The following is a 25,379-nucleotide window of genomic DNA, read 5'->3' as shown; positions in this document are numbered from 1 at the left end:
TGGGAAATTTCACCCGCGTTAACCAAGATGCCTGGGTAGTGGGGAATATTTCACTGTTGGAAGGAGTTGGGAAAGTTTACCCTCGTTAACCAAGATTCCTGGGTAGTGGGGAATATTTCACTATTGGTAGGAGTTGGGAAAGTTCACCCTCGGTAACCATTATTCCTGGGGAGTGTCGAATATTTCACTCAGGGTAACCACGATTCCTGGGTAGTTGAAAATATTTCACTATGGGTAATCAAGATTCCTGGAGACTATCGGTAACCAAGATTCCTGGTGAGTTATGAATATTTCACTATCGGTAACTAAAATTCCCGGGGAGTTGGAAATGTTTCAAATACTTACCAACCTCTGTACCAAAATGAATGTCAGGATTTTCTTTTTGTAGAAGTACTAGTATTTGAAATTCTAGTTTCTTATTTATGAACGGCTTACATATTACACTGATACGTAAACCAGAGATGTTATTTATGAGCATTTAAAAAGGGCAAATTTTGATTTTCAAGAACGAACGCAAGTTGTAGATTTTAGAAAAAGAAAAGTACGCGTGCTGTGTATGCATAACTTAGCAAAAGTAAAATTTAACTTTAATCAAGTTACAAAAAATACATAAATAGTTGTAAGATTGCTTTAATGTATAAACCATGTGGCAGGTGTTATGAAATACAAGTAAACTTCCTGACTGAAAACTGTTATACAATTTTAAGGATGCCCTAGATTACTTTAAACGGAATGTAACTTTCCATGTACAAATTAAAATATTGCTGGCATTTCTTCTTTATATCGGAAATCAAACATGTTGTTCTGATAATAAAGCCTTGAAATGGTTCCAGGTCTGGTAGTTTTTTACTTTCAAATGTAAGGGTATTAAACAGTCAGAAGCGTATCATAAACATTTTATTAGCAGCAATAAATAATATCATATACCATTAACAAGTTTTAAAAAAAAACATCGATAAACTCGTAAAATACATTTTCTTTAAACAGAAATTTGTAAATAATTTAATAAAAATGTCGAAATAATTCAATGAGAAAATCTGGGAATAATACTGCCAGATATATAAAATAGAAATGTGGTATGTTAAAAAACAAGCCCAGTAACAAAACGTATTGGAATTAGGTTTGTCAGTCCGATGCATTTAAAGTGGGTTTAAAGCGGAAATCTATACGCGACACATATTGGATTAGCTGAATACAATTATGACAAATATTTTGAAAAATATTCTTAAGCAGTTGTAGGTATTTGGTCGAGTACTCGTTCGAAAAGAAAGCATACTGGACAAGCCAATGGGCGAGTCTAATATGATTTTTCGGGTGGGTACGTGTCCAGTTATATCTCGTTTCGTACAAGACAATTTTAAACAATCTTTATTCTCTGCTTTATTCTCTGCAAAACAGGCGGATACGATACCCTGTCGTACTCAGGCATTGAAAATAAATTTCGAGGACTGAGCGCGAAGCTATCTTTGTTCTTAATTTATATATATTTACAAAAGATTCGCGCTCTGCATTCGACGGTATTTATCGTTTAAAATTTAAAATATAAAAACAAAATTGTTGCATCGTTTACTAAACTTATTTTATATTTCAATATAGTCAATATGAAGTTATTATATTTCCAATATGGAAAAGTACTGGACAAATGCAAATCGCTGTTTGGAAGTGAAAAATAGGTATAGAATAAATAGGATAATTCTTTATTTGGGATTGTATTCGGCCCGTGTAAACTCCACGAAAACCGCACGCATCCCAAACTCAAGCTCCTGTTACAATGTAACCCTTATTCGATAATTAAGTTTTTTTTGTGTGTGTTTTTGTTTGTTTGTCTGTTGTTGTTGTTGTTGTTGTTGTTTTAACCTAAATTGTCTTTGAGCTCTTCTATAAAAAAAAATTGACAGAATTCTTCTTTCAAAGTTTTTTTACCAAGTAATACATACTTGACAAATAAATAAATGACGTAATCTGGCTATTCAAAGTAACCATATAATTTGATATTATGCATACAATGCGTATATTGATAGAGAGATAGTTTTTGTTTCCGACTGATTGATATATAACTGCAAATGTATGCAAGATAGGTATGTTTGATAAGATATATACGCTGTGCATACAGACTTCTCAGAAAATGAATTGAAAACCACACTCCTACTAAATTAATAATTCCTAATCTTGCACGATCAAGGAATTTCAAACCTCTCCCCTAAATTATAACCAAAACGTAGACAACATTGGTAAGAAAGTTTACATCGTAAAATCACGTTACAAAAAAAACTATTCTAGTTAATGGCCATTAATCCATATAAAAAACACACACACACAATGAGCCCATGAACATGATTGAAAAATCGAAATTCATTCATTTTTTTTTTTGTCACATACTTTCGCGCTACAACAAAAGGGGTTATGATCTTACACGTTTGCTTGATAAGACGAATTTCAAACGCATTTCATTTAACTTGGTCAAATGGTAGATAAATCAAGAAACACTATAATTTTAAACAACAGGGTCGCCTTGAAGACTGTAAGTCGCTCACCTATGCTTGTTCAGTTTAACGGAATCGTTCTAAAAAATAGAGAAAGTTTTGTCATAGGATACTTATAATAAATTGCTTATGTTTTTTCCCTCATCTTTTATGCCTGAAGGCCCCTTGGTGCGGTTAAGGGTATTTGAAAAGGGTCTGTCTTGGATGCTTCAGACCAATTTTAATGAACATTAACAATGCGGCTCGTAAAAAGACCTCGTTCAATTTTTTTTCTACTTTTAGCTCTTCTCCTCCCTGATGCAGTAAGTGGAACCATTTGAACAGAATTGGGAGAGGTTTGTTTCAGGATACTACAGATCATGTTTATTGTATTTCTGACAAGTTATTTTTTTTTGGGGGGGGGGGGGGGCGGGAAAGATGTTAGCCCAGAAGGACGGATGCCTGTCCGTCTACCTATCCTAACAGCATACCCTTAACCTTTGGTCCAGATAATCTAAAATCTCCCTAGATTGTACTTGAAACTGATAACAGTAATAATAGTTTTAAAAAACTCTCATAACTTTGTTTGAAACATGTATATCTCATTACTGTCCGGTTTGTATGAACTATGTCTGTTACTGTATCGTCTGTTATTGTCTGATCTTCTATCCATGAGTGATCTCCCGTGACCCATGTAATAATCATTCACATCCGGGCTTCTATCACTGCTCGATAGGCTTCGGTTTCTATCATAGCCATCTGCTGGTCCATTATATTTGAATGAGACAGGATACAAATTAGAACTGACAATATTAGAACTTCTGCCTTTATAACTAGAATTATTCGAATGCTGAATAGGCAAATGATTATTTCTGCTTTCGCTGTTAGTTCTATATATTCTATCAAAGGGAATTTCAATGTCATGTTGTCTTTTCTCTTTCCCTTTTTTATGTCTATCTCTCCTACCACGTGATGTACTTTTCTTGCTTGTGTTGTTTTTAATATACTGACTCCTAGACCGGCCATCGTCCATTGAGATAAAGTGTGATTCCTCCCACGATCCGGATCCTGCAGACATATCCGGGTCATAAGACCTTGACCTTTTAGAGTGTTTAAAATCTGGTCTCATTTCTTTAGGTTTTCCCCTTTTCTCAATAGGTGTTCTCGGAAGTGTTCGCTGACTTGGAGAATTGGCACCATTGTGTAACAAGCCATTTTGTGAACTATGGTAATAGGGTGAATTTTGACCAAAATCACCTTCACTGCTACTGTGAAGCATTTTGGGTACGTACTCCCGTATGGACGAATGCCATGAACTACTGCTCCCGTGCCTACGATGTTCCGGTGCATGATTATCATGCAGACGAGAAGTTGAAACAGAACGTCTTTCAGGGCTCCGGGATTTTCGGCTTATTAGGTTGGCGTTGATCTGCGAGTAGCTGTAGTCAGTGGCTTCGGGATCGTACCAGCTGTTGTAACGATGGGGTCGCAGTTCAAACGACCTTCTGTATGCAGGATTGTCAAATACGACCGGCGGAGATCGTGAAAAATCGCCAGACCGACGGAATAAAGACGAATGGCTGTTTCTCTTGCTGGATGGAGAACTCTGTGAAAGAAAACAATTACCAAGAGTCAGATAGGAAAATATTATGTTGCTTTTTGCATATAGTCATGCTTCATGTTGGTCTTTTGTTGTGTGAGTTGAGGTGTTGTACTTCATTACTTCTCATGAACATACTAAAGTCATTTACGATTTTGCTTGTTTACGGTCTATGCTTCAAAAATGATTTATTAAAGTTTTGATTGTTATAGAAGATAGTTATTGTTGAAAAATGCATAGAAATGTCGATATGACTGCTGCAGTTACGGATTGCAGTAGATTCCAATGCACTTATAAGCGATTTTAAATAACAAACCCGAATATCAACACTGTCATACAAGTCGACATCTGGCATATCTCCGAATCGGCTTCTCGATCGTGAGCGACTTCGAATCTTTGATTCTCTCCTTTTACGGAACAATCTGAAATCATATTTAATCTTATTTAACTGTCATTGCGGGTAAAAAAATTGTCTTAAAATAATCTTTAACAAATCTTAACTAAATAATCAGAAACACCAGACAACGAAGTTTTCGATTATTCCTTAACGTTAATGTAAATAATTACAGACCAATATCAATTTTACCAACCCTATCTAAATTAATTGAAAAACATGTTCACGATTCCTTAATGTCCCATCTATCAAATTTCAATCTTTTACATGAAAAACAAAGCGGATTTCGGAAATCTCATTCAACAGAAACTGCACTTACAGTCATGATTGATTCGTGGTTAAAAGCAATAAATGATGGTTATTTAGTAGGCGCCGTAATGATAGACTTTAGAAAAGCATTTGATCTAGTTGATCACGATATTCTTTTGAAAAAACTGGAACTCTATAAATGTAATGATTTGTGTATCAAATGGTTCAAATCATATTTATCAGATCGTCATCAGTTAGTGCAAATTGATAACGCATTATCAAGTAGTTATAATAAAATTACATGCGGCGTGCCACAGGGGTCTATTTTAGGGCCTCTGTTATTTCTTTTATTTATAAATGACCTGCCGCTCACAGTCGGAAATATAGTATCATCTACAGATCTATATGCAGATGATACAACATTATACGATATACAAAATGACAAAACTGTTTTGGAAACAAATCTTAATTCAGCACTATCTGTTTTAGAAATATGGTGCAGAGAGAATGGTATGCAACTCAATACCGATAAGACAAAAGTGATGCTTATAACAACGCAACAAAGGCGGCGGTTTCTTGAAAATAAGGAATTAACTGTTTTGTATAAAAATGTTATGCTTAAACAAACTCCTTGGTATTTACATACAGCATGATCTAAAGTGGGATTCGCATTTTAAAGTGATTTGCAAAAAGATATCGTCTTACATTTGGTTACTATCAAGGATAAGGGAATTTCTTGATATAAACTACAGAATCTTATTTTATAAAGCTTATATTCAACCGCATATAGATTATTGCTGTATACTATGGGGAAGTACCATTAATAAAAATATTCAGAAAATTCTTAGATTACAAAAACGTGCATGTAGAACTATTTTAGGATCAAGTTACTCAGACTTCAACCAAGCTCTAAATTGTCTAAACATGCAACGGTTTGATCAGCGTCTGTTTTATCAGAAGGCATGCTTTATGTTCAAAGTCGCAAATAATCTGTTACCAAATTATATCTGTGATATGTACAATCAAAAGGAAATGACAAGTGACACCTCTTTAATTTTACGATCAAACACGAATAAAAATTTTCATATACCTAATACGCAATCAGAACTGTTCAAACGAAGTTTACTGTATTCAGGTCCAGTTGCCTGGAATATCTTACCTGTAGATATCAAAGCGTCCAGCTCTCTACAGTCTTTTAAATCAAAATGTAGTAAATGGATAAGTATGCCATGAAATATGTATGTGATGTTGATTATGAAATATCAATGTTTTCTGTTTTTGTTACACATGTGTATGTTATTATTTTCTGTTTTCATTTGAATCATATTTGTAAATATTTGTACTATAAGAGGGCCTCATGGAAGATTAGCGTCAGCTAAATGAGTCACCCTCTATAAATAAAGAATTTACTTACTTACTTACTTACTTACTTACTAACGTACGGGTATACTAAAAGTTACTGTGTGCACATATCTATGAGCACCTGTTGTCCGTTCAAAGGGTCATAATGTCTTTAATTGAAACGTGGCTTCCACATTTTTTGTTATGAACGTAAAATGTATCATTTTCTTGTTAAATCCAATGTTTGGTCGTATTTGTCATTAATTACGGTTAAATCCGCTGGCACAATAAGCATAGCGAATTGAACTTTATACAAACGTTTTTTACAAGTAATTTATTACTATGCTAGTGTTCGTTATTAATAGTATGAAACAGAAAAACATCTTTTAATTAAAATAGTTCATTTTACGAAATATATAATCATAACATTTTGGAAACTAATAATATCAAATATATCTGAAGTTGCTATAATCTGGAACGCCTATACGGGGACTTTCCTGCTGTAACATAAAATATACTGTTTGTTTGTATGTTTGTTTTGTTTTTGTTTTTTGTGTGTGTTTTATTAACTTTATTTCATGTTATTTAACCAATCCTACTTTTATTAACACCTATTTACAGTCTTTCGTGTCACGTTTCGGTATTTATAAATTAACAATCACAAAAACTAGTGAAAGGATACGGTTTTAAGGTATATTTTGCATCTAAACTGATACAGTTCTTTATTTTACACACCTGGTGATTTCATTCCAAACCATGATTCATTCCTTGATCCGGAAACTTAGTTTTACTTCCTCATTTCAGGTTGCGTATCTCCTCTGTCAGTATTCACATCCTTGTTTGTTTGTTGTTTTTTTTTGCCAATTTTAATGTGAGTGTTTATAACATTACACACTTTTTTTATCATGTTTTATTTATTTTATTTTATATCTTGGGGCATATATTTTGATCAGTATCAAATACAAACTTTTATTTCATTTTAAAAGTAGTTTACTATTACAAAAAAATCGGTGTCATCAAATGTAATCCATTTTTCTTCTATCAAAACATTTTCTTTTAAAATATTTATACAACTTAGAAATAAACTTTTAATTCAACCGAAAACAAACACAGTGTGTGATTTTTTTTTTCGAATGTCCGATATAGTGATCTGGGTCATTGGACGCATAAATTATCAGTCCGGTCATTACATGGTAATTATCAGTCATGATTTAGACAATTATAGTGTCTCATAACCTTGCGCGTTAATGACTCAATTAACAAGGCAATATTCAGTAAGGGCGTTACGGACGTTACATCAAGGTAACTGTCAAAATGACTTTGTTAACAGGCTTTCATATGTACATTACGTAACATCATTTTTATGCGCAACATACATAGACTGAACATAAAGCTAAAAACAAAACATTCATGTAAGTATCAAATAAAAGTATAAATCATCGTACTGTATCGCAACCGAAAGAAATATACAGCCTTTTTACAACTTTTCATCCTAATGAAACATTCATATCTAATAGGGATCTGGCTCGGTGCATTTTGACATTTCTTGTTCCTTATAGTTATCTCCGAAAGATATGCGAAAACTAGAGAGAAAAAAACGTTTTAAAGGTTGCTGAAATTACGTGCGAATGTTGGATCGGCACCTTTCTGTCATTACAGAAAATTGTGCTTTCATAGCAACCGGAATAGTATACGGAGATTGAATGTGTAATCAAATGACATTAAAGGTCCACTACAAGCATTTACGACTTCATTCAGTTTCCACAGACACAATGTACTCTAAATATGGATATTATGATAGTAGCTCGATCTGGGATGCTGTATTCTGAATACAAAACCCCAGATCTACGTACTGTTGTAAAATAGCCCTTTAATTAAATATATTCACCTTTTTGTGTGTTGTTTTGTTATCGAACGAAGTCTTATATGCTTGTAAATGCTAAAATAGAAATGAGTGAGGTTTTTGTGTGCACTATTTATAAAACTGTATAAGGTCATGCATATTAAATAAAACTAGTCTGGCAACGTACAATACAAAAGGTACAATACGGATTTTTTCTGCTTCTTCATGTTCACTTGTGAAATACAAGCTGCATTTTTGACAGAATTTATCTAGGTATATTATTTAAAAAATAAGGAACAAAGAGATGGTAAAAGTACGATCTAGATACTTGCTATACTTTGGAATGTTTATATTTTACAGCAAATTTCAACGTTAAGCTAGTCCAGCTTATCAAGTTGACAGGTGCTGACCGCTGTGGATAATTTATGGTAGATATTGAACATATTGCGGGATAATCAATGTAATTATTGTTATTTATTGCAATTCTGTCTGATAAACAAGCACAATGTAATTATTTTCTCCAGGTGCACTGTCAGATTGTTGCAATTACTTATCGCATTTCGGCAAATTCAAACAAGTGTATTTTTTTTCAGTTTTAGGGGAATAGTGGCAAGGCCCGTCAGGAGAGGAAATAACGATGACCGGTAATTAAGATCGCATCGCAAGAAAATAGGAAAGCTGCGTCTTAACGACTGAAATAGGGACAATCGCGTTGTTAACGGCCAAAATAGGGAAAACGACAAAAATAAAGAAAATCGCGTGGTGAACAACCAAAATAGGGGAAATCACGTCGTGATAAAATAGTATTTAAATAAATATGGTCCCATCTACTAGAAAATTACTAAGAATATATTGTCTTGTGTTTTAACTGGTATGGTTTACGTATGTTAAAAGAGATTTTGCTTGAATATGTAAACAAAAAAATTAAAGGGGATATTTGTTAACCTTCGTTTCTCACCCTTCCACCTCTTCTTAACATTGAGTCAAAAAGATCAAGCCACTATCTTTCGGCCTTTAAAATTACAATATTAATATTATTAATAAAAACTAACCTGTTTTTTTATACCATTCTACTACCGCGTTGTGATCTCAACGACTCCCACAGATTTAAGCGGGAGGAAAATACATTCCAAACAACGCACCTTTACATGGGATTTTCACCCCAATGTTAGTAATTTTAGCTGAAGGAGCAGGGGGTCGAACTCACAATCTCTAGTTTTGTAACCAGACATTGATATTAATGGACCTATTTGTTTCCTATTTATTCGTACTTCTTTAACTCTGATAGATGAAATAAATTGAAATTTTATTTGTAAGTAGTGTCTATTTTTTTTCATATATCACATTAAACAACAACCTACTATTTACTTTTCAAGCATGTCTAGAAAAGTCTATACATTGTTAAGTACTGCAAATAATAGACTAGCCCCTAGACTATGATTTGTTTTTAAATTTTTGATATTGTGAATATAGCCAGTCTATATCCTACGTCCAATATCATAGATGATATAACACTCTGTTCTCTGAGAAAATCTCTAAAATAGACTCGCATTTCGTAAAATAAAAGAAAAATTACAAAAGTTGAAATTTTGTGACAAAGTCTTTATAATCAGTCTATTGGCTAGTCTATGCAAATTAGAACACAAGACCACATTTCGTAAAAGCACCTCTCATCTACAAATATAACCTGATAAAGCACGTGGCTCAACCAAAGAATCTACCCGGTGAGTTGTGGGTGGTAAATGAAGCAGAAGTAAATGAGCCGCACCATGAGAAAACCGACATAGTGCATTTGCGACCAGCATGGATCCAGACCAGCCTGCGCATCCGCGCAGTCTAGTCAGGATCCATGTTGTTCGCTTTCAAAGCCTATTGCAATTAGAGAATTCGTTAGAGAATTGAAATAGACTTTGAAAGTGAACAGCATGGATACTGACCAGACTGCGCGGACGCACAGGCTGGTCTGGATCTATGCTGGTCGCAAATGCATTATGTTGGTTTTCTCATGGCGCGGCTCAAATGTTAAGACTAGATGTTTTATGGCTGGTTTGTGTTATGAACTTAAAAGAAGTCTAGCCGTTCTATGAGACTAAATCAACAGATCAAAGTAAAAGTTCTTATCTCCACAAAACACATGTCTTTAGAAGATGTCCGTTTTATTATAGCTGCAGAATAGCTCTTGTGTCTGATTTAAAGCGCACGTGTTTTGAAATACTCATTGCCAAAGTTCTGTTTGTGTAATTGGCAAGGTTTGGACCTAGAATGTAAATTGAAAGTAAGAATATAACCAATCCAATCAGACGTATGCGTTGGTGATCTTTATTGCGACAGATCGATAGCACGTGCATCTAATGAAAAAGAAGATTTTGGTACAGTCTAAGGACCATAAATTGGTTGATTGATTAACTATCAAATGGTCAACCATCGAACCAAGCTCGAGTCTCTTTTTTTGAAACAATCAATGACAAACGTATCTGAAAATCCTTAAAAGCTTGCATTTTTTACCACAGCCCATGCTTGGTCGAGAACACCTATAGAAGCTCAAACAGCTTAACCCTTATCATGATGGCCACAATTGATTCTGCCTTTGCGACCAGTGTAGATTATGATCAGCCTGCACATCCGTCCAGTCTGATCATGATCTGCATTGTTCGCAATTCAGTCTGTATCTTTGTTTAATGGTAATTGAAAGATGGACAAGTTCATTGTAGAAACTTAGCAGAGTATATAAGAGTTAAACTAGGAACTGTTTTCATATTACTTCAAACATTATGTAGGAAAATAATTTTGAAGTACAGAGTTACTTTGAAAGTTATCGGATCTTTAGAGCTTTTTATTTTAATTTATTCAGTTCACGTGATAACAGAATATATTTGTACAAAGATACTTTCTTACATATTATTTAAAAACATTCCACGTAATCATGATTCATAACTTTTTGCTTTTGTATTTTGCATGTTACCTTATGCACACCATTAAGCACCATTTTATACACTGACACATTTATATCAACATTGATATGAATTATTAACAAGCCTCTTCTAACGTTGTATAGAAAGCTAACGAGCCGAGAAAAGGAAGTTATTTACACTGAAAATACAGATGCGCATGGCTTGAAATTTGGACCTATGCCCACACTGGGGCAGATGCTCTCTCTCTCTCTCTGTTTTCGTGGATTTGTATATCTGTTTAAACATATCACTTAATCGGAAAAAAGATAATTCATGAAAAAGGCTGTTAAAAGCTTCTTGAAAACTTATATTTCCAATACAGAGTATGCTGTATAATACGACCCCTGGAGAGACCGAAATTCTTTTTTTAGGTGTAGAGTAGCTAAGTTACTATGACACTGATACGACTGCAAAGACCTGTCATTCATCTTCAGAGATAAATAGTTTATTGTAATAAAGAAAGAATGAAATATTTACACCAGTGAAGCTTGATAGATACATGTGTGCCATCACGGTAAAATGAACCGACATGCTAAGAAAAGTAGCCTCGTCGTATTTTTACGGTTCTTTTGGTGTTACTGATTTTGTTCAGTAGTATCAAAAGGCAAAAAAATGCGTTAAAGACAATATATTGTAGTTTGCGAGTCTAGTAAAACCAGAAATTATAAATAACAAGAGGACCATGATGGTCCTGAATCGCTCACCTGTCCCCACATGAACTGAGTATGACGTCGTTTTTTCTATTATTTGACATAGTGACCTAGTTTTAAAGCTCATGTGACCTAGTTCTGAACTTGACATAGATATCATCAAGATAAAAATTCTGACCAATTTTCATGAAGATCCATTGAAAAATATGGCCTCTAGAGAGGTCACAATGTTTTTCTATTATTTGACCTAATGAACTAGTTTTTGAAGGCATGTGATCCAGTTTTGTAATTGACCTAGATATCATCAAGGTGAACATTCTCACCAATTTTCATGAAGATCCATTGAAAAATAAGGCCTCTATAGAGGTCACAAGGTTTTTCTATGTTTAGACCTAGTGACCTAGATTTTGATGTTGACCCAGTTTCAAATTGACATAGATATCATCAAGATGAACATTCAGACCAACTTTCATAAAGATCCCATGAAAAATATGGCCTCTAGAGTGGTCACAAGTTTTTTCTATTATTTGACCTACTGACCTAGTTTTTGATCGCATGTGACCCAATTTCAATCTTGACCTAGATATTATCAAGATGAACATTCTGACCAATTTTCATGCAGATCCCATGAAAAATCTGGCCTCTACAGAGGTCACAATGTTTTTTTCTATTATCTAGCCTACTGACCTAGTTTTTAAATGCACGTAATCTAGTTTCGAATTTGACTTAGATATCATCAAGATGAACATTCTGACCAATTTTCATGCAGATCCCATAAAAAATACGGCCTCTACAGAGGTCACAAGGTTTTTCTATTATTTGACCTACTGACCTAGTTTTTGATTGCACGTAACCCACTTTCAAACTTGACCAAGATATCATCAAGGTGAACATTCTTACCAATTTTCATGAAGATCCATTGAAAAATATGGCCTCTAGGGAGGTCACAAGGATTTTCTATTTTTAAACCTACTGACCTATTTTTGGATCGCAGTTGACCCAGTTTCAAACTTGACCTAGATATCATGAAGATTCTGACCAATTTTCATGCAGATCTCATGAAAAATATGGCCTCTACAGAGGTCACAAGGTTTTTCTATTATTTGACCGAATGACCTAGTTTTGGACCGGACGTAATCCAGTTTCGAAGCTGACCTAGATATCAACAAGATGAACATTCTGACCAATTTTCATGCAGATCCCATGAAAAATATGACCTCTAGAGAGGTCACAAGGATTTTCTATTATTTAACCTACTGACCTAGTTTTTGATCGCATGTGACCCAGTTTCGAACTTGACCTAGATATCATTAAGATAAACATTCTGACCAATCTTCATGAAGATCCATTGAAAAATATGGCCTCTAGAGAGGTCACAAGGTTTTTCTATTTTTAGACCTAATGACCTAGTTTTTGACCGCACGTGACCCAGTTTCGAATTTGACCTAGATATCATCAAGATGAACATTCTGACCAACTTTCATAAAGATCCCATGAAAAATGTGACCTCTAGAGTGGTCACAAGCAAAAGTTTACGCACGCACGGACGACGGACGACGGACGCTGCGCGATCACAAAAGCTCACCTTGTCACTTTGTGACAAGTGAGCTACAAATGAACCAGATGGACTGTTTTAACGTGACGTGTCGCAAAACTTATTTGATGAATGATATTAAATTAGGCTACTTACGTTGCGAGGGCTATTATGAGTAAAAGCAGTAAACACAGACAAACAGCGCCTGTAGCTATACCAATGACACAAATCGTGTTGCACCCACTGGAGTAAACCGGTTCAGTTAACGTGCCCGTGATTATGGTAACGTTTGTCACAGTTACATTTTCACTTGTTCTAATTGTCGTGTTATAGCTTAACGTTGTTGACTGTACAGTTGATGTTTTTACACTTTCAGTCGTTTTATTTCCGATTACTTTAGAAGTAGTTTGATTACTTTGTGTTGTAGTATTGGCGTATGTTACGGTAGTTACTGTCGTCTCCGTAACGGTGTTATTAAGTGACGTATCAGTGGTGCTAGTGACGTTTACAGATTCTGTTGCTGTTCCGTTTGTGGTCGGAGAAATGGGAATGGTGCTTGGCTCAGGAGCTGTTGTTGTTGTTGTAGTTGAGGTAGAAGTTGAAGTCGTGGTTGTTGTTGTCGTTGTTGGTATCTCTATTGAACATTTTGTTCGGATATCCTCAACAACTTTGCTGGTGAGGTTATTCTCCCGTGTTTGGTTTATGAATATCTCGTACACATTGTCCACGAAAAATGGCGGACAAGGTGCGTTTTCTATCGTTGGTTTGAACCACGATTTCATCTCGATTCAGAAACACACTTAAATCGCACTTAATCCTGGTTTGGTGATTCCTCGATTACATTAAGTTCTGAAACAGAAAAAAAAGATAATGTAAGGTAATAATTAAATATTATTTCCCCAAAGACCTCTATAATTGAGCCGTGCCATGAGAAAACCAACATAGTGGGTATGCGACCAGCATGGATCCAGACCAGCCTGCGCATCCGCGCAGTCTGGTCAGGATCCATGCTGTTCGCTTTCAAAGCCTATTGCAATTAGAGAAACTGTTAGCGAACAGCATGGATCCTGACCAGACTGCGCGAATGCGCAGGCTGGTCTGGATCCATGCTGGTCGCAAAGCCACTATGTTGGTTTTCCCATGGCGCGGCTCATATAAGAAATTTTGAACAAATGACACAATTCAATTCTTCTAAATAAAGGTTACGTGTGTGACATACCATCATGATGAGATAATGGATAGTAAGTAGGTAATGAAGATATGCAAACATTACTTTACACTGCTTAATTTATCAACACTGTCATTTTAAAAGGAATACAGTTCACTCAGATCATTATCAGTGTAAAGGGCTTTCTTCGCTGTTGAAAGCTCTTATTTCGAAAAAAAGCATTATAACAGTTGTCGCACCAAAAATACTTCATAAACAAGAGGGCCATGAAGGCCCTGTATCGCTCACCTGACCTAATGACCTAAAGATCAACATTCTGACCAAGTTTCATCAAGATATGTTCATAAATGTGGCCTCTAAAGTGTTAACTAGCTTTTCTTTTGATTTGACCCCGTGACCTAGTTTTTGACCCAACATGACCCAGATTCAAACTTGACCCAAAGATCATCAAGATTAACATTCTGACTAAGTTTTACGAAGATACAGTCATAAATGTGGCCTCTAGAGTGTTAACAAGCTTTTTCTTTGATTTGACTTAGTGACCTAGTTTTTGACCCCAGCTGACCTAGATTTAAACTTGACCTAAAGATCATCAAGACAAACATTCTGATCAAGTTTTATTAAGATATGGTCATAAATGTGGCCTCTACAGTGTTAACTAGCTTTTCCTTTGATTTGACCGGGTGACCTAGTTTTTAATCCTACATAACCCAGATACGAACTGGACCTTAAGATCACCAATATTAACATTCTGACCAAGTTTCATGAAGATATAGTCAAAAATGCGGCCTCTACAATGTTAACAAGCTTTTCCTTTGATTTGACCTGGTGACCTAGTTTCTGACCCATGATGACCCAATATCAAACTCGTCCAAGACCTTTTTAAGGATAACATTCGACCAAGTTTCATTAAGATCGGGCCAAAATTGTGACCTCTAGAGTGTTAACAAGCTTTTCCTTTGATTTGACCTGGTGACCTAGTTTTTGAGCCCAGGTGACCCAATATTGCACTCTTCCAAGATTTTATTAAGAGTAATATTCTGACTAAGTTTCATTAAGATTGTGCCAAAAATATGACCTCTAGAGTGTTAACAAACTTTTCCTTGGATTTGACCTGATGACCTAGTTTTTGACCCCAGATAACCCAATATTAAACTTGTCCAAGATTTTATTGAGGGTAACATTCTGACCAAGTTTCATTAAGATTGGGTCAAAATTGTGACCTCTAGAGTGTTAACAAGCTTTTCCTTTAATCTGACATGAAGACCTAGTTTTTGACCCCAGATGACCCAATATCGAACTCGTCCAAGATTTTATGGAGGGTAACATTCTGACCAAGTTTCATTAAGATCGGGCCAAAAATGTGACCTCTAGAGTGTTAACAGTCAAATTGTTGACGACGGACGGACGGACGGACGACGGACGACGACGGACGCCGGACACAGGGTGATCACTAAAGCTCACCTTTGAGCACTTCGTGCTCAGGTGAGCTAATAAAAACATAAACGCCGCAGAGATTTTTTTTAATTTTACGTTCGTGTCAATATTGTGACGAAGAATATATTAAAATGTTTTAGGGTATAGTATAATTGCCTTGCTATAGAAGCAGTGATAGAAAGACCGCCTATGAAGTAAAAGAACCAGATTTGAAACCCTAGACTTTCAGTTCACATTCTAAAAATAGAAAGTTTCGGTACTTCTTGAATACAGTAACAAAATGGAATTTATATATAACAATTGCTGTATGCATAGTCTGAAATAGAATAATATATAGAGGATATTTGTTTGCTTTGAGTGAATATGGAATATATCTCACTGAGAAGTGAGAAATATAAATATCTGCAATTCCATGGAATGTAACTTTAAGCCCATCCGCGATTAGATATGAGCGTCCCACAGGTTCAAGCTCCTAGGATTCGAGGACGGAATTTTGACGAACTCTGAATGAAATGGAGGAGCTGCATGTTGTTGGCTAGAGTATAAGCACTTATACTGCCTCTATATAGAGCTAGCCTTTATAGCGTCGTGGTGGGTTGTCCTTAGATGTGAAAAATCTTGGGTTCGAATCTCAATCAGAGCTCAAATATTTTCAGTCTGTTTAAAGAATATGTTTTAACCAAAATAAAATTCTGCAGAAATGAAAAGTATGAACCAAATACAACATTTTTCTTTTTTTGTTTTCGCTTGAAATTTAATCTGTATGTCTTAAATCATCTTGTAATTTAAACTCCATTAAATTTATGATGTATTATATGCTGGCATGTCATTGTATAGAAATAAATAGTTTGTTGCGCGTTATTTTCATGTTGGAAATGCAATTTGTTCTACTGGACTACATCAACAAAAACAATTTTAGTGATGTTACCGGTTGATCAATCTTTTCTGTAACGAGGGTTTTCGTCCAAATCTTTGTTATTACCTTTCCGCAATATATTGCTTTAGTGAACATTGTATACATCATTTTTAAAGTTGTGATTTTGACGCTTATAAAACTAGAAGGGTGTTTTATATACATTCATGTAAAGACAAAAACGATCTTAAAGGACATTGGATTTACCAAGGACACAATGTGAAAAATATCAAAACAATTCAAAAATATAAACATAAACCAGTATACACATTTGATTACTGATAAAACTTATTGAAAAATGTTATTTTATACAAGATTCCTCATATTTAAGATTGTCTATCACGTTGACATCACTTCACTTTTTCCAAAAATAGTATCGGCTTCGCAGAAAGATGCGCATAAAATACTATATAGGAACTCTCTTTAAAAGAATTAGGAAATTTAGAAAACAAATGTCACTTACAAAAGTGAACTCGTAAAAATGAAAAAAATAACTTGTTCATGTTATTTTTGTGTACATTTAAACTTCTAACAATAGTTATTTATATGTTAAATATGCAGTCAAACTTGCTCGAAGGGCCAAGTCTATTAAGACCACTTGCATTAAAAGAACCTAAGTTTCCTTTTGTTTTGTTTAAGAACAAATTCAGTTGTATTAAGATACCAGTTGTTTTAAGCGACCACTCTTTGGTCTTTTCTTTTCCTTCATGATGTGGTATTTTAATTTAAGTACGGTACTTCAATAGTTCATTAAAAAAGCACTGACGCACGAGACATAGGTTTGGTTTCCAGGAAGGGTTGTTATTTTATACGGACGAATCGAACTTGCGGCACCCTGAATCGCAATTCTACGTAACAAATACGCTTTTAATACATGCACTACTTTTGATACAGTTTAAGGTACATGTAGTAGGGTACACTTCGAATTTTGGCCCCCGTCAATATTTGTAATAATTAGAACTTCGTGATTTTGAATGTCTGTAAATTAAAGTGAGAGTAATGTTTGTTAATAAACAGCTGATACATGTAAAATTCTGATGTCAGTTGTAAAACTAACTGCTGCTAGCTTTGTATGAATCGATGAGTCACCTTGGCGCGGGAAATTCATATCATAGAAGGGTTCCATGCTTGTTGATTTGATACTCCGGAACATTTTTGCTATTTTGTGAAAAAAAAACGAGATGGATGGGGCCCCATTCCATTAATATCCTGTAGTTCAGTAGGGACTACCAAATTGAGAAATGCAATAAAATTGGACATTGTTCCTGCAACGGGGTCATTGTAGGCTGTTCAAAAAGTGCAAAATTGATGATTTTGGCATGTTATTTTTAATGGATGGTGTAAAACTTTCTTTTTCATATCCTTCTGTATTCTTGCATGGGAGTCCTAATCTTGTCATTAATTAGAAGCACAAAACATGCACACAATTTATAAAATGGACACCCTGATTCTGCTCATTATAGGGAAATGCACTATTACGACTCGCTACATGTAAGGCTGGCCGTGCCCAAAATTTTCGAATCTACGTGTACCCTGCTACCTTACATTGCGGTTAAATTTACATCCGGGTTTCGTGTGTAGGTTGTATTAGGTTGTACCTAGACATGATGATAAATTAGGATGCGAAATTAATTTACCACAAAACCCGCAACATGATACATTAATAACACTTTTGAATACAAGAGGTCGACCAGTCGTACAGTAGTCTATTCAGTCCGAAATCTGAAACTTGACGTAATGATGTTATTATTGCTATGTATTACATTTTGCACAATGACAGTGAAGATGTCTTAAATTTGTAAGACACACCCGTATTTAGTTACAATGTAATTTTTCAGCCAAATCCGGGTGGTAAGTGAACCCAAGGTTTATAGCTGCGCATTTGCGTAATGTTACTTTTTATAATTGGTGTAACAACGTGATATATTTAAAAAAAAACATTTCAAATGACAGTACAATATTATTCGAGAGATATTTTTTTATTATTATTCATATCGCCACAGTATTTAGGACACATTGCGTCTTTCCAGCTTTTAATAATGGAGAAATCCCGATAGTTGCCCTCCTGGCATTGTTACAAGCACGAACGAGGACGTGGGTAACACCACCGACCTCCCACCAAAGTTTACTGAATAGCTTACCCGTATCGAAAAAGACAGGTGGTGTTCGGAGAGTGATTAGCAAATGAAAGTACTCGGTTACTGATATGGCAGGTTTGAGCTTTCTATAGTTCAATTTCTGTATTAAATCGCGTAATGACGAGCTTGCGGAGGGTCGGTGGTTCTACACAAGTGTCCGCTTGTGCTTGAAATGATGGGGGACATGGGGTCTTGCTCCATCACACGAAGCTGGAAAGTCGCTTTATGACCTGTTGCCGTACCGGTGTGACGTTAAACCCGGCAACATAATACATAAGGGACATAACTAGACTTTGAAATAAAAGGGTATGCAGGAGTTACTTCTGCTTTATGTGATTGATCCTTTTATTTGTTATAGATTAATAATATAGTGTCTTTGAAAGCATGTCTGACAGTGGATCGATTTTGATAAACATCACGGTATGTAAGCTATGACAGAAAAGTACGTGAACACGGCATACCAAGCATAATCCATTGTTTCTGAAGCCGACATGCGGATATATTTACTGATAGTGAATTCCAGTGCACCTGTTTTTCCGAATCACTTCTCGATTCTGACCATTCTCTAGATGCAAATATACACATTATAATAAGCTGTTGACCTCATAGACTTACCAGCTCAATGGAATTAAATAATAGTCCTTTCTCTTCCTCGCTATGTTGCTATTTTTGCGGATAGTTAAGTGCATCGTCAGTTTCTTTGATGAACTTTTTACTTTTTCCGTTTATTCCATTTCTAAATCAATTTTTATCGTATTTTCCTGGCTTTTTAAGTGCATGTAATTTCATCTTAAAAGTAATAGATCTATACTGGAGATTGAGAATGACAGGGTGGTGCATTGATATGAAAACTATTTTTGTAACACAAATTAATACAATACCTCCACAATCAATCACTGGAAAATAGTTTCTTTCACATACAGTCAATTAAGTGTACATTTATGTCGTAAAGGATTCAGTGTTCTGTTCTAGGCAACATATGTTCTGTATACGCCAAGTCAATAAACAGGTAACGTGACACTAAATGGAAAATTATCTATTGTGTCATTGGAAATGATTGAACTGTCCCGTGTTCTTAAAAGCCACGAAAAGCCAGGAATGCATTTGACACTTACCACTTACCATTAAACATTTAAACATTTAGCATTTGTCATTTACTGATTAAAACTCAGTAGGTTCAAAGCAATTAGTCTTTAAAGTATTTAAGTATAAAGCAATCAGCATTAATATTTGGCAATTAGCATGGCTCATCTGCCTTGTATTCTACGAACTAACTTGCCTAATAAAACCGCCAAAATATCGAAAAAGTCAGATAAGTTTTACAAAGCAAAATCGTTTAACAAAGTAGAAAAGATACTAGCAAACACTCTATGATTAATTATTATCTACGTTTGACCTTTCTTTGACACTGATTTAATAAATATCTGCATTAAGTATGATATATTTACGTAAAGAGATGCATGGGGTAGGAGGAGGGGGTCATTACGAAATATCAACGCTATATAATAGCATGCCAATTTCTATTTGGTGGGTAATAACTGTGTACTTATACTTTGTGGTTTTTGCCGATGTTTGATGGCTTTTGGTAAGCTAAACTCAGCAGTGAGTAATGCAAAATAAACGAAAATATGTCGCGTTCTTATAGAAATGACAACTTTACTGGCAGCAGCAATAACGTAAGATTGATTGGTCTGAAATACACAACGCCTAAGAAGAGATAACAAGGGTATTTAAAATGGCAAGAAATTATTTAGAGTATACATAATCATATATAATGTATTTGAAATTTACTTGTTTTCGGCATAATGGTCCCACATAGTGTAACTATGTTGGCTGATTTCTGCCATCTCGCATGGCGTATAGCGCGTCTGAAGGGCACAATGCCAAGAAGACAAATAAAGCACGCCAAGCAGACAAATGAGGTATGGTTGTTCTGGCGGGAGCCAACACGCAAGTCGAAAATTTGTCGTTCTGGAGTGTTGGCGTCCTTCAACGCGCAAATATATCGCCACCAAATATTTGGTTTTACTGTTGTTTTTAAATGAAAACTTTTGCATAAAATGGACAGCATTTTCGAGATTCAAAACCTTTCTAGCCACATTTGTTCTACAGTTGGCCTTCTCTTTTTGGATCCATTACTAGTATTATGAAACACTTTTTTCCATCCATCTCAAGATTATTATATCTTATAATGCACTTATTATTATCAAACGACTGAATGTATACTTGTCTAAGAATTTGGGAGTGTCCAAGAATGTTTGTTAGCAATGTGTGCAAAGATAAGATGCATTTTGCCAGAGTTACATAAGATCGTATCTATGCAACAGGGAGTGATCTGACTTTGAATAAATATGATAATCGGATATCTTTTCAATCTAAAATAAATAATATGCTGCAAGGTAAACGATTGCATTGTCACGAAGATTTCTCTCTGTGCGTGCATGTTACATATAAGTCATAAATTTAATATAATATCATTGCTGGGGGTGGGACCGGGGGATGGGGTGGGGACTAGGAGGAGATGGGGGTGATGGTTTACCGCTACTGTTGGAATGACTTTGCTTTTGCTATTTTGTATCTGTTTTCTCTCCCTGTACGGTATCAATGCATGTGTACATATGAGCCATTCAATGTGATAAAACTAAACCGCCCCAAAATATCTTTTAAAAAATGGAATTCTAGTAAAATTTGCTCTTCGGTTTATTTATAAAAAAAAAATAACAGTTCCTATATATAATCATCAATTGATACTTTATGACACGTATAAAGCTCTTTTCGGGATGGTCTGAACTTTTTTTAATGTACCACTTACAACAGCGAAAGTGTCAAGTTTCCATGTAGTTTGTTTTTATGGGGTTTTTTTTAAGGTATTTGAAAATCAGTTGTATTTTGAAACTGTATACCACCAAATGCAACGCTTACAAGAGAACGGCAATGTGAAGATAACTTTAAAGACATATATCATCGGAATTCTTATTATAAATTGAGCAAGAGATGTAGATTTCTTAACTTTGGAACCGCAACAAAACTATTTGCACTGACATGGGAAAGTAGGTTCTATCTAAAAGAGCGAGAAACGCTTTAAAACAAACACGAACAGCAAAGCTAAGATCAAAGCTAAGGTCAGTTCCCTGATAGTAGATATAAAATAAGCTCCTGTAATGTCTAATTATTTAATTTCGGACCGAAAAAAAAATCTAACAAAGATACTATTAAAGATACGAGAAAGGGACCAACCAGTTTAAAATAGAAAAAGTAAAACCTTACGTACTGAAAATTCCTCTCTGTTTTTAGACATGTATGCAATGTCTTTAATTTCAATCCCTATCCTCACAAAAATAAACCTTTTTCTTCCACTGGTTTCAAAAAAAAGATAACCTATAAGTTTATTCATTTAAGTCTACTTTGAGAAAACCATGCGTACTAGAGAAAAAAAAACAACTTTAGTACCCTACTTATAGACTTAAAAGAAAGTTTCCCAACGAGAAAAAAAATCTTAAGTACGAAAAAAGGATAAACAGTTTAGTTATTGAGTTTATTTATTCTGGACTAACAGATAAAGAAAAACAAACGTAATGAAAGGAAAAGGCTTACAGTATCCAGATTAGCAGGTAAATCACCTGCCTCCGGAAGAATTGATTGCTTTTTTGTTTCTGTGAGGATTTAATTAATGGCGTAACATAATCTTTTCTCTCATCCCCACTGGTTTCTTACAATGATTGTGTTTCTTTGAAGGCCAACACTAAACAGTAAATGCGTTTGCTGTTTGCTGATTTAATATGCGGATGGCTAGATTATTAGTCGGTAGACAGAGCAAGTTCGATCAAGTACTATAGTTCATTGTCTTGATAAGGATGTAATTGCAAAAACATTGAGGAAAGATGTGTATTCCGAAAATATATAACACGAAAACTTTATATTTGTTATAAAATTTCTCAAAATTTCTTTGCTGACGTGCGATCCATTGGTTTTAACAGAACAGCTTCAAAGAATGACAGAGCTAATTGGGCTAGACTATTAATTATTGGGTTTGTTAGTGACCCTCCTCGGAAATAGGCGGGGTCAATATGATAACTTGGGACCGAGGTGTTAGCCAAGTCCCCATATTTGTCATACTGACCCCAAATATTTCTGTTTAGGGTCACTAAAAATCCCATAACTTATTTGTTTTATCGACCTTATTTAGAGCCTAGATCGACTGGCCTTCCACAGAAATATAATTAACCAATGAAATTGCTAGAACTCTTACAGAAGAGTCCCTAATGTCGAGATTTTGACGAACTTCTGAAAGATGAAAAACAGAGTCATTTTTACACTGCATCGAATTTTTCACTACCTAAACTGATAGCAACATACTAACTTAAACTCGGTTTGTGCAAAAAAATCTTGTTACGAAAAAAGTTTCAACAGAGGTGAAATTACTGATCACGGTAAACACAATAAAATTAATAGATGGCCTAAAAGTGAAAGATGTTTTTTATACATGAACACTGAAGCCACGTGGAAGAGCTAGACTTTTCGGCTCTTTTGATTATCTTTAGAAACTGTAATAAAGATGTAACTGTACAGGATTTCTGTTCTGTCTGTAATTAATTCAGAAAATTATGCCTGCTGAAGAAATTTATACTCGTACAAAAATTATCCGAATTTTAATGAGAATTCAACATGTGTCTTCTTGGCGTACTGTAGATAATGAAAACGGTTGTAAACCTGTATATGACTATTTGTTTTTTCTAACTGCTGTTCACTTTAACTTTAAATAAAGCTTTATATGATACAATTTACGATTCCGAAGCATTAATAGGCTTTAAGAGTATTTAAGGGAATGTTTTAAAGTAGTTTTGATACAACAATAAAATCCCTATGGATGTCTACCAAATTTACACGTACATATTATTTATGCAACACTGTTAAAGCATGTCATACCTGTTTTAATATTTGTTACAAAAGATTTTGTTCATGCAACAAACAACTAGTTTGACCTCCGAAACCTGTGAAATAAGTACGTAACAATTAACACAGATGTATAATTATCAACATGCTTTGTTCGAATAAATAAAACATTGTACGAACTCGACTGAACTCCAGTTAATAAATAATAAAATCAGTGGGGATTTTTGAAAATGCCCTTAATGGTGAGAAACATATTAAGATACAATGTTTTGCTGACAGTGACCTAATATTAAAGTCCAGGTGTGTGCGAAACCTTTAATAATTTCAAGGGCCCTTAACCCTGCTGTACCTGAACCGATCTTAAAAAATACTCACCCACATCTACACTTCATGTTTATCCTATGTATGAAGTTTCGCGTCAAGTTCGGTGTATAAACCTTCAAGTTTCGTATATAAAGACTATATTATTCAAAATCAGACCTATATATGAGTCCTTATCTAAAATGTAAGCTGAAATTCCAACGAACTACACGTCTCTATTCAAGTGCATTTTTAAAAAGCTCAAGCACGTGTAACACACAAAATGACGTCACGTCAAAAGGGACAGATTGAGAAACCGATTACATTCGAGTGCCATTTCTTTTTTTGCTTTAAGCAATATTATAAAAAATATGAAAAAATCTACATTAAAAATAACTTCAAAATGGTTCTTTTTAAGGTAACAACACAAATAATATAATTATATACATGTAATTAGCATAATGACAAAATGTACATACATACCTCGTTATAACATTATTTCCACAATATGACTCGTTCTACGGCAGATACACAAAACATAGAAGTTATACACCAAAAATGCGTTTCTTTTTAACGGTCGGGTTGTATTCAAAAAGTGCATGTGTATTTATCCGAACTAAAATCAATGCAACATATTGATCCAAACATTTGAATACCCGATACACACACATTAAAGCCACATGCCTTGATGTTATTATAGTAAATAAAACTTTAAATTGCCAGCAGCAAGTGGAATATATACTTAAGTGAAAGTTGGTACAGACAACAAATGAGCAAGGTATACGCGATTTTGTGTTGCTACTTGTTAATTTAGGACGCAGTTATTTCGTGCAGGTAAACATAATTGAGCCGCGCCATGAAAAAACCAACATAGTGCATTTGCGACCAGCATGGATCCAGACCAGCCTGCGCATCCGCGCAGTCTGGTCAGGATCTATGCTGTTCGCTTTCAGAGCCTATTGCAATTAGAGAAACCGTTAGTGAACAGCATGGATCCCGACCAGACTGCGCGGATGCGCAGGCTGGTCTGGATCCATGCTGGACATAGTTGTTCGAAATTTTAACAGGCGATTAAGCTAACAGTCGATTAACTTGTATGGTTATATTTCAACATTATAGAAGACTTAGAAAAACAAAGTTATGAGTTAAGGATTATGAGCGCTTAAATATCGTTACAGTAAAATCGAAACATCATACTAGTGTTTCCCACGAAGACAAATATTTTGAATGAAAATTTAATCGGCGGTTAGTTTAACAGTCTGTTAAGGTTTCGAACAACTGTGCCCTGGTCGCAGATGCACTATGTTAGTTTTCTCATGGTGCGGCTCAATTATAGATTTACGAGAATACGTTCTACTGTATCGTTTCATACGCACTCTCGTTCACATGCTTCCACGTTTGTATAAACACCGCTGGTATGAATTATACCTCTGTAGAACATGCCTTTTTACCTATGTTTTATTTACATACGATCTGCAGGATCTTATTTTCATGCGGGTTTTACAA

The 25,379-nt window shown here is 35.0% G+C and overlaps 1 protein-coding gene across 4 annotated transcripts; it reads right to left on the bottom strand.

Annotated features, from left to right (window-relative positions):
* Window positions 1-884: 884 nt before the first annotated feature.
* LOC123539942 (serine-rich adhesin for platelets-like) lies at window positions 885-24,762 on the bottom strand. Of its 4 annotated transcripts, none has more exons than XM_045324726.2 (4): window positions 24,357-24,762; window positions 13,181-13,873; window positions 4,379-4,484; window positions 885-4,068 (listed from the first exon to the last, which is right to left on the bottom strand). In XM_045324726.2, exons 2-4 carry the CDS (start codon window positions 13,804-13,806, stop codon window positions 3,037-3,039), a joined length of 1,764 nt encoding a protein of 587 aa, XP_045180661.2. In that variant the 5' UTR covers window positions 13,807-13,873; window positions 24,357-24,762; the 3' UTR covers window positions 885-3,036. The 4 variants fall into 4 exon arrangements, with proteins under 4 accessions (XP_045180661.2, XP_045180674.2, XP_045180681.2 ...); XM_045324739.2 differs by lacking the exon at window positions 24,357-24,762 and adding an exon at window positions 23,949-24,095; XM_045324746.2 differs by lacking the exon at window positions 24,357-24,762 and adding an exon at window positions 19,296-19,447.
* Between the last annotated feature and the right edge of the window lie 617 nt (window positions 24,763-25,379).

This window comes from Mercenaria mercenaria, chromosome 1 (genome assembly GCF_021730395.1).
Source record: "Mercenaria mercenaria strain notata chromosome 1, MADL_Memer_1, whole genome shotgun sequence".
Lineage (NCBI taxonomy): Eukaryota > Metazoa > Mollusca > Bivalvia > Venerida > Veneridae > Mercenaria > Mercenaria mercenaria.
This window is presented reverse-complemented; position numbering and strand designations above follow the sequence as displayed.

What these genes read in the sequence shown, in the direction of transcription:
- LOC123539942 (XM_045324726.2), bottom strand. Translation starts at nt 13,806, where the DNA reads ATGAAATCGTGGTTCAAACCAACGATAGAAAACGCACCTTGTCCGCCA. An exon ending in CTCATAATAGCCCTCGCAAC is followed by an intron (nt 4,485 to 13,180) that starts GTAAGTAGCCTA and finishes ATATGATTTCAG; the next exon opens with ATTGTTCCGTAAAAGGAGAG. An exon ending in ATGACAGTGTTGATATTCGG is followed by an intron (nt 4,069 to 4,378) that starts GTTTGTTATTTA and finishes TTTCTTTCACAG; the next exon opens with AGTTCTCCATCCAGCAAGAG.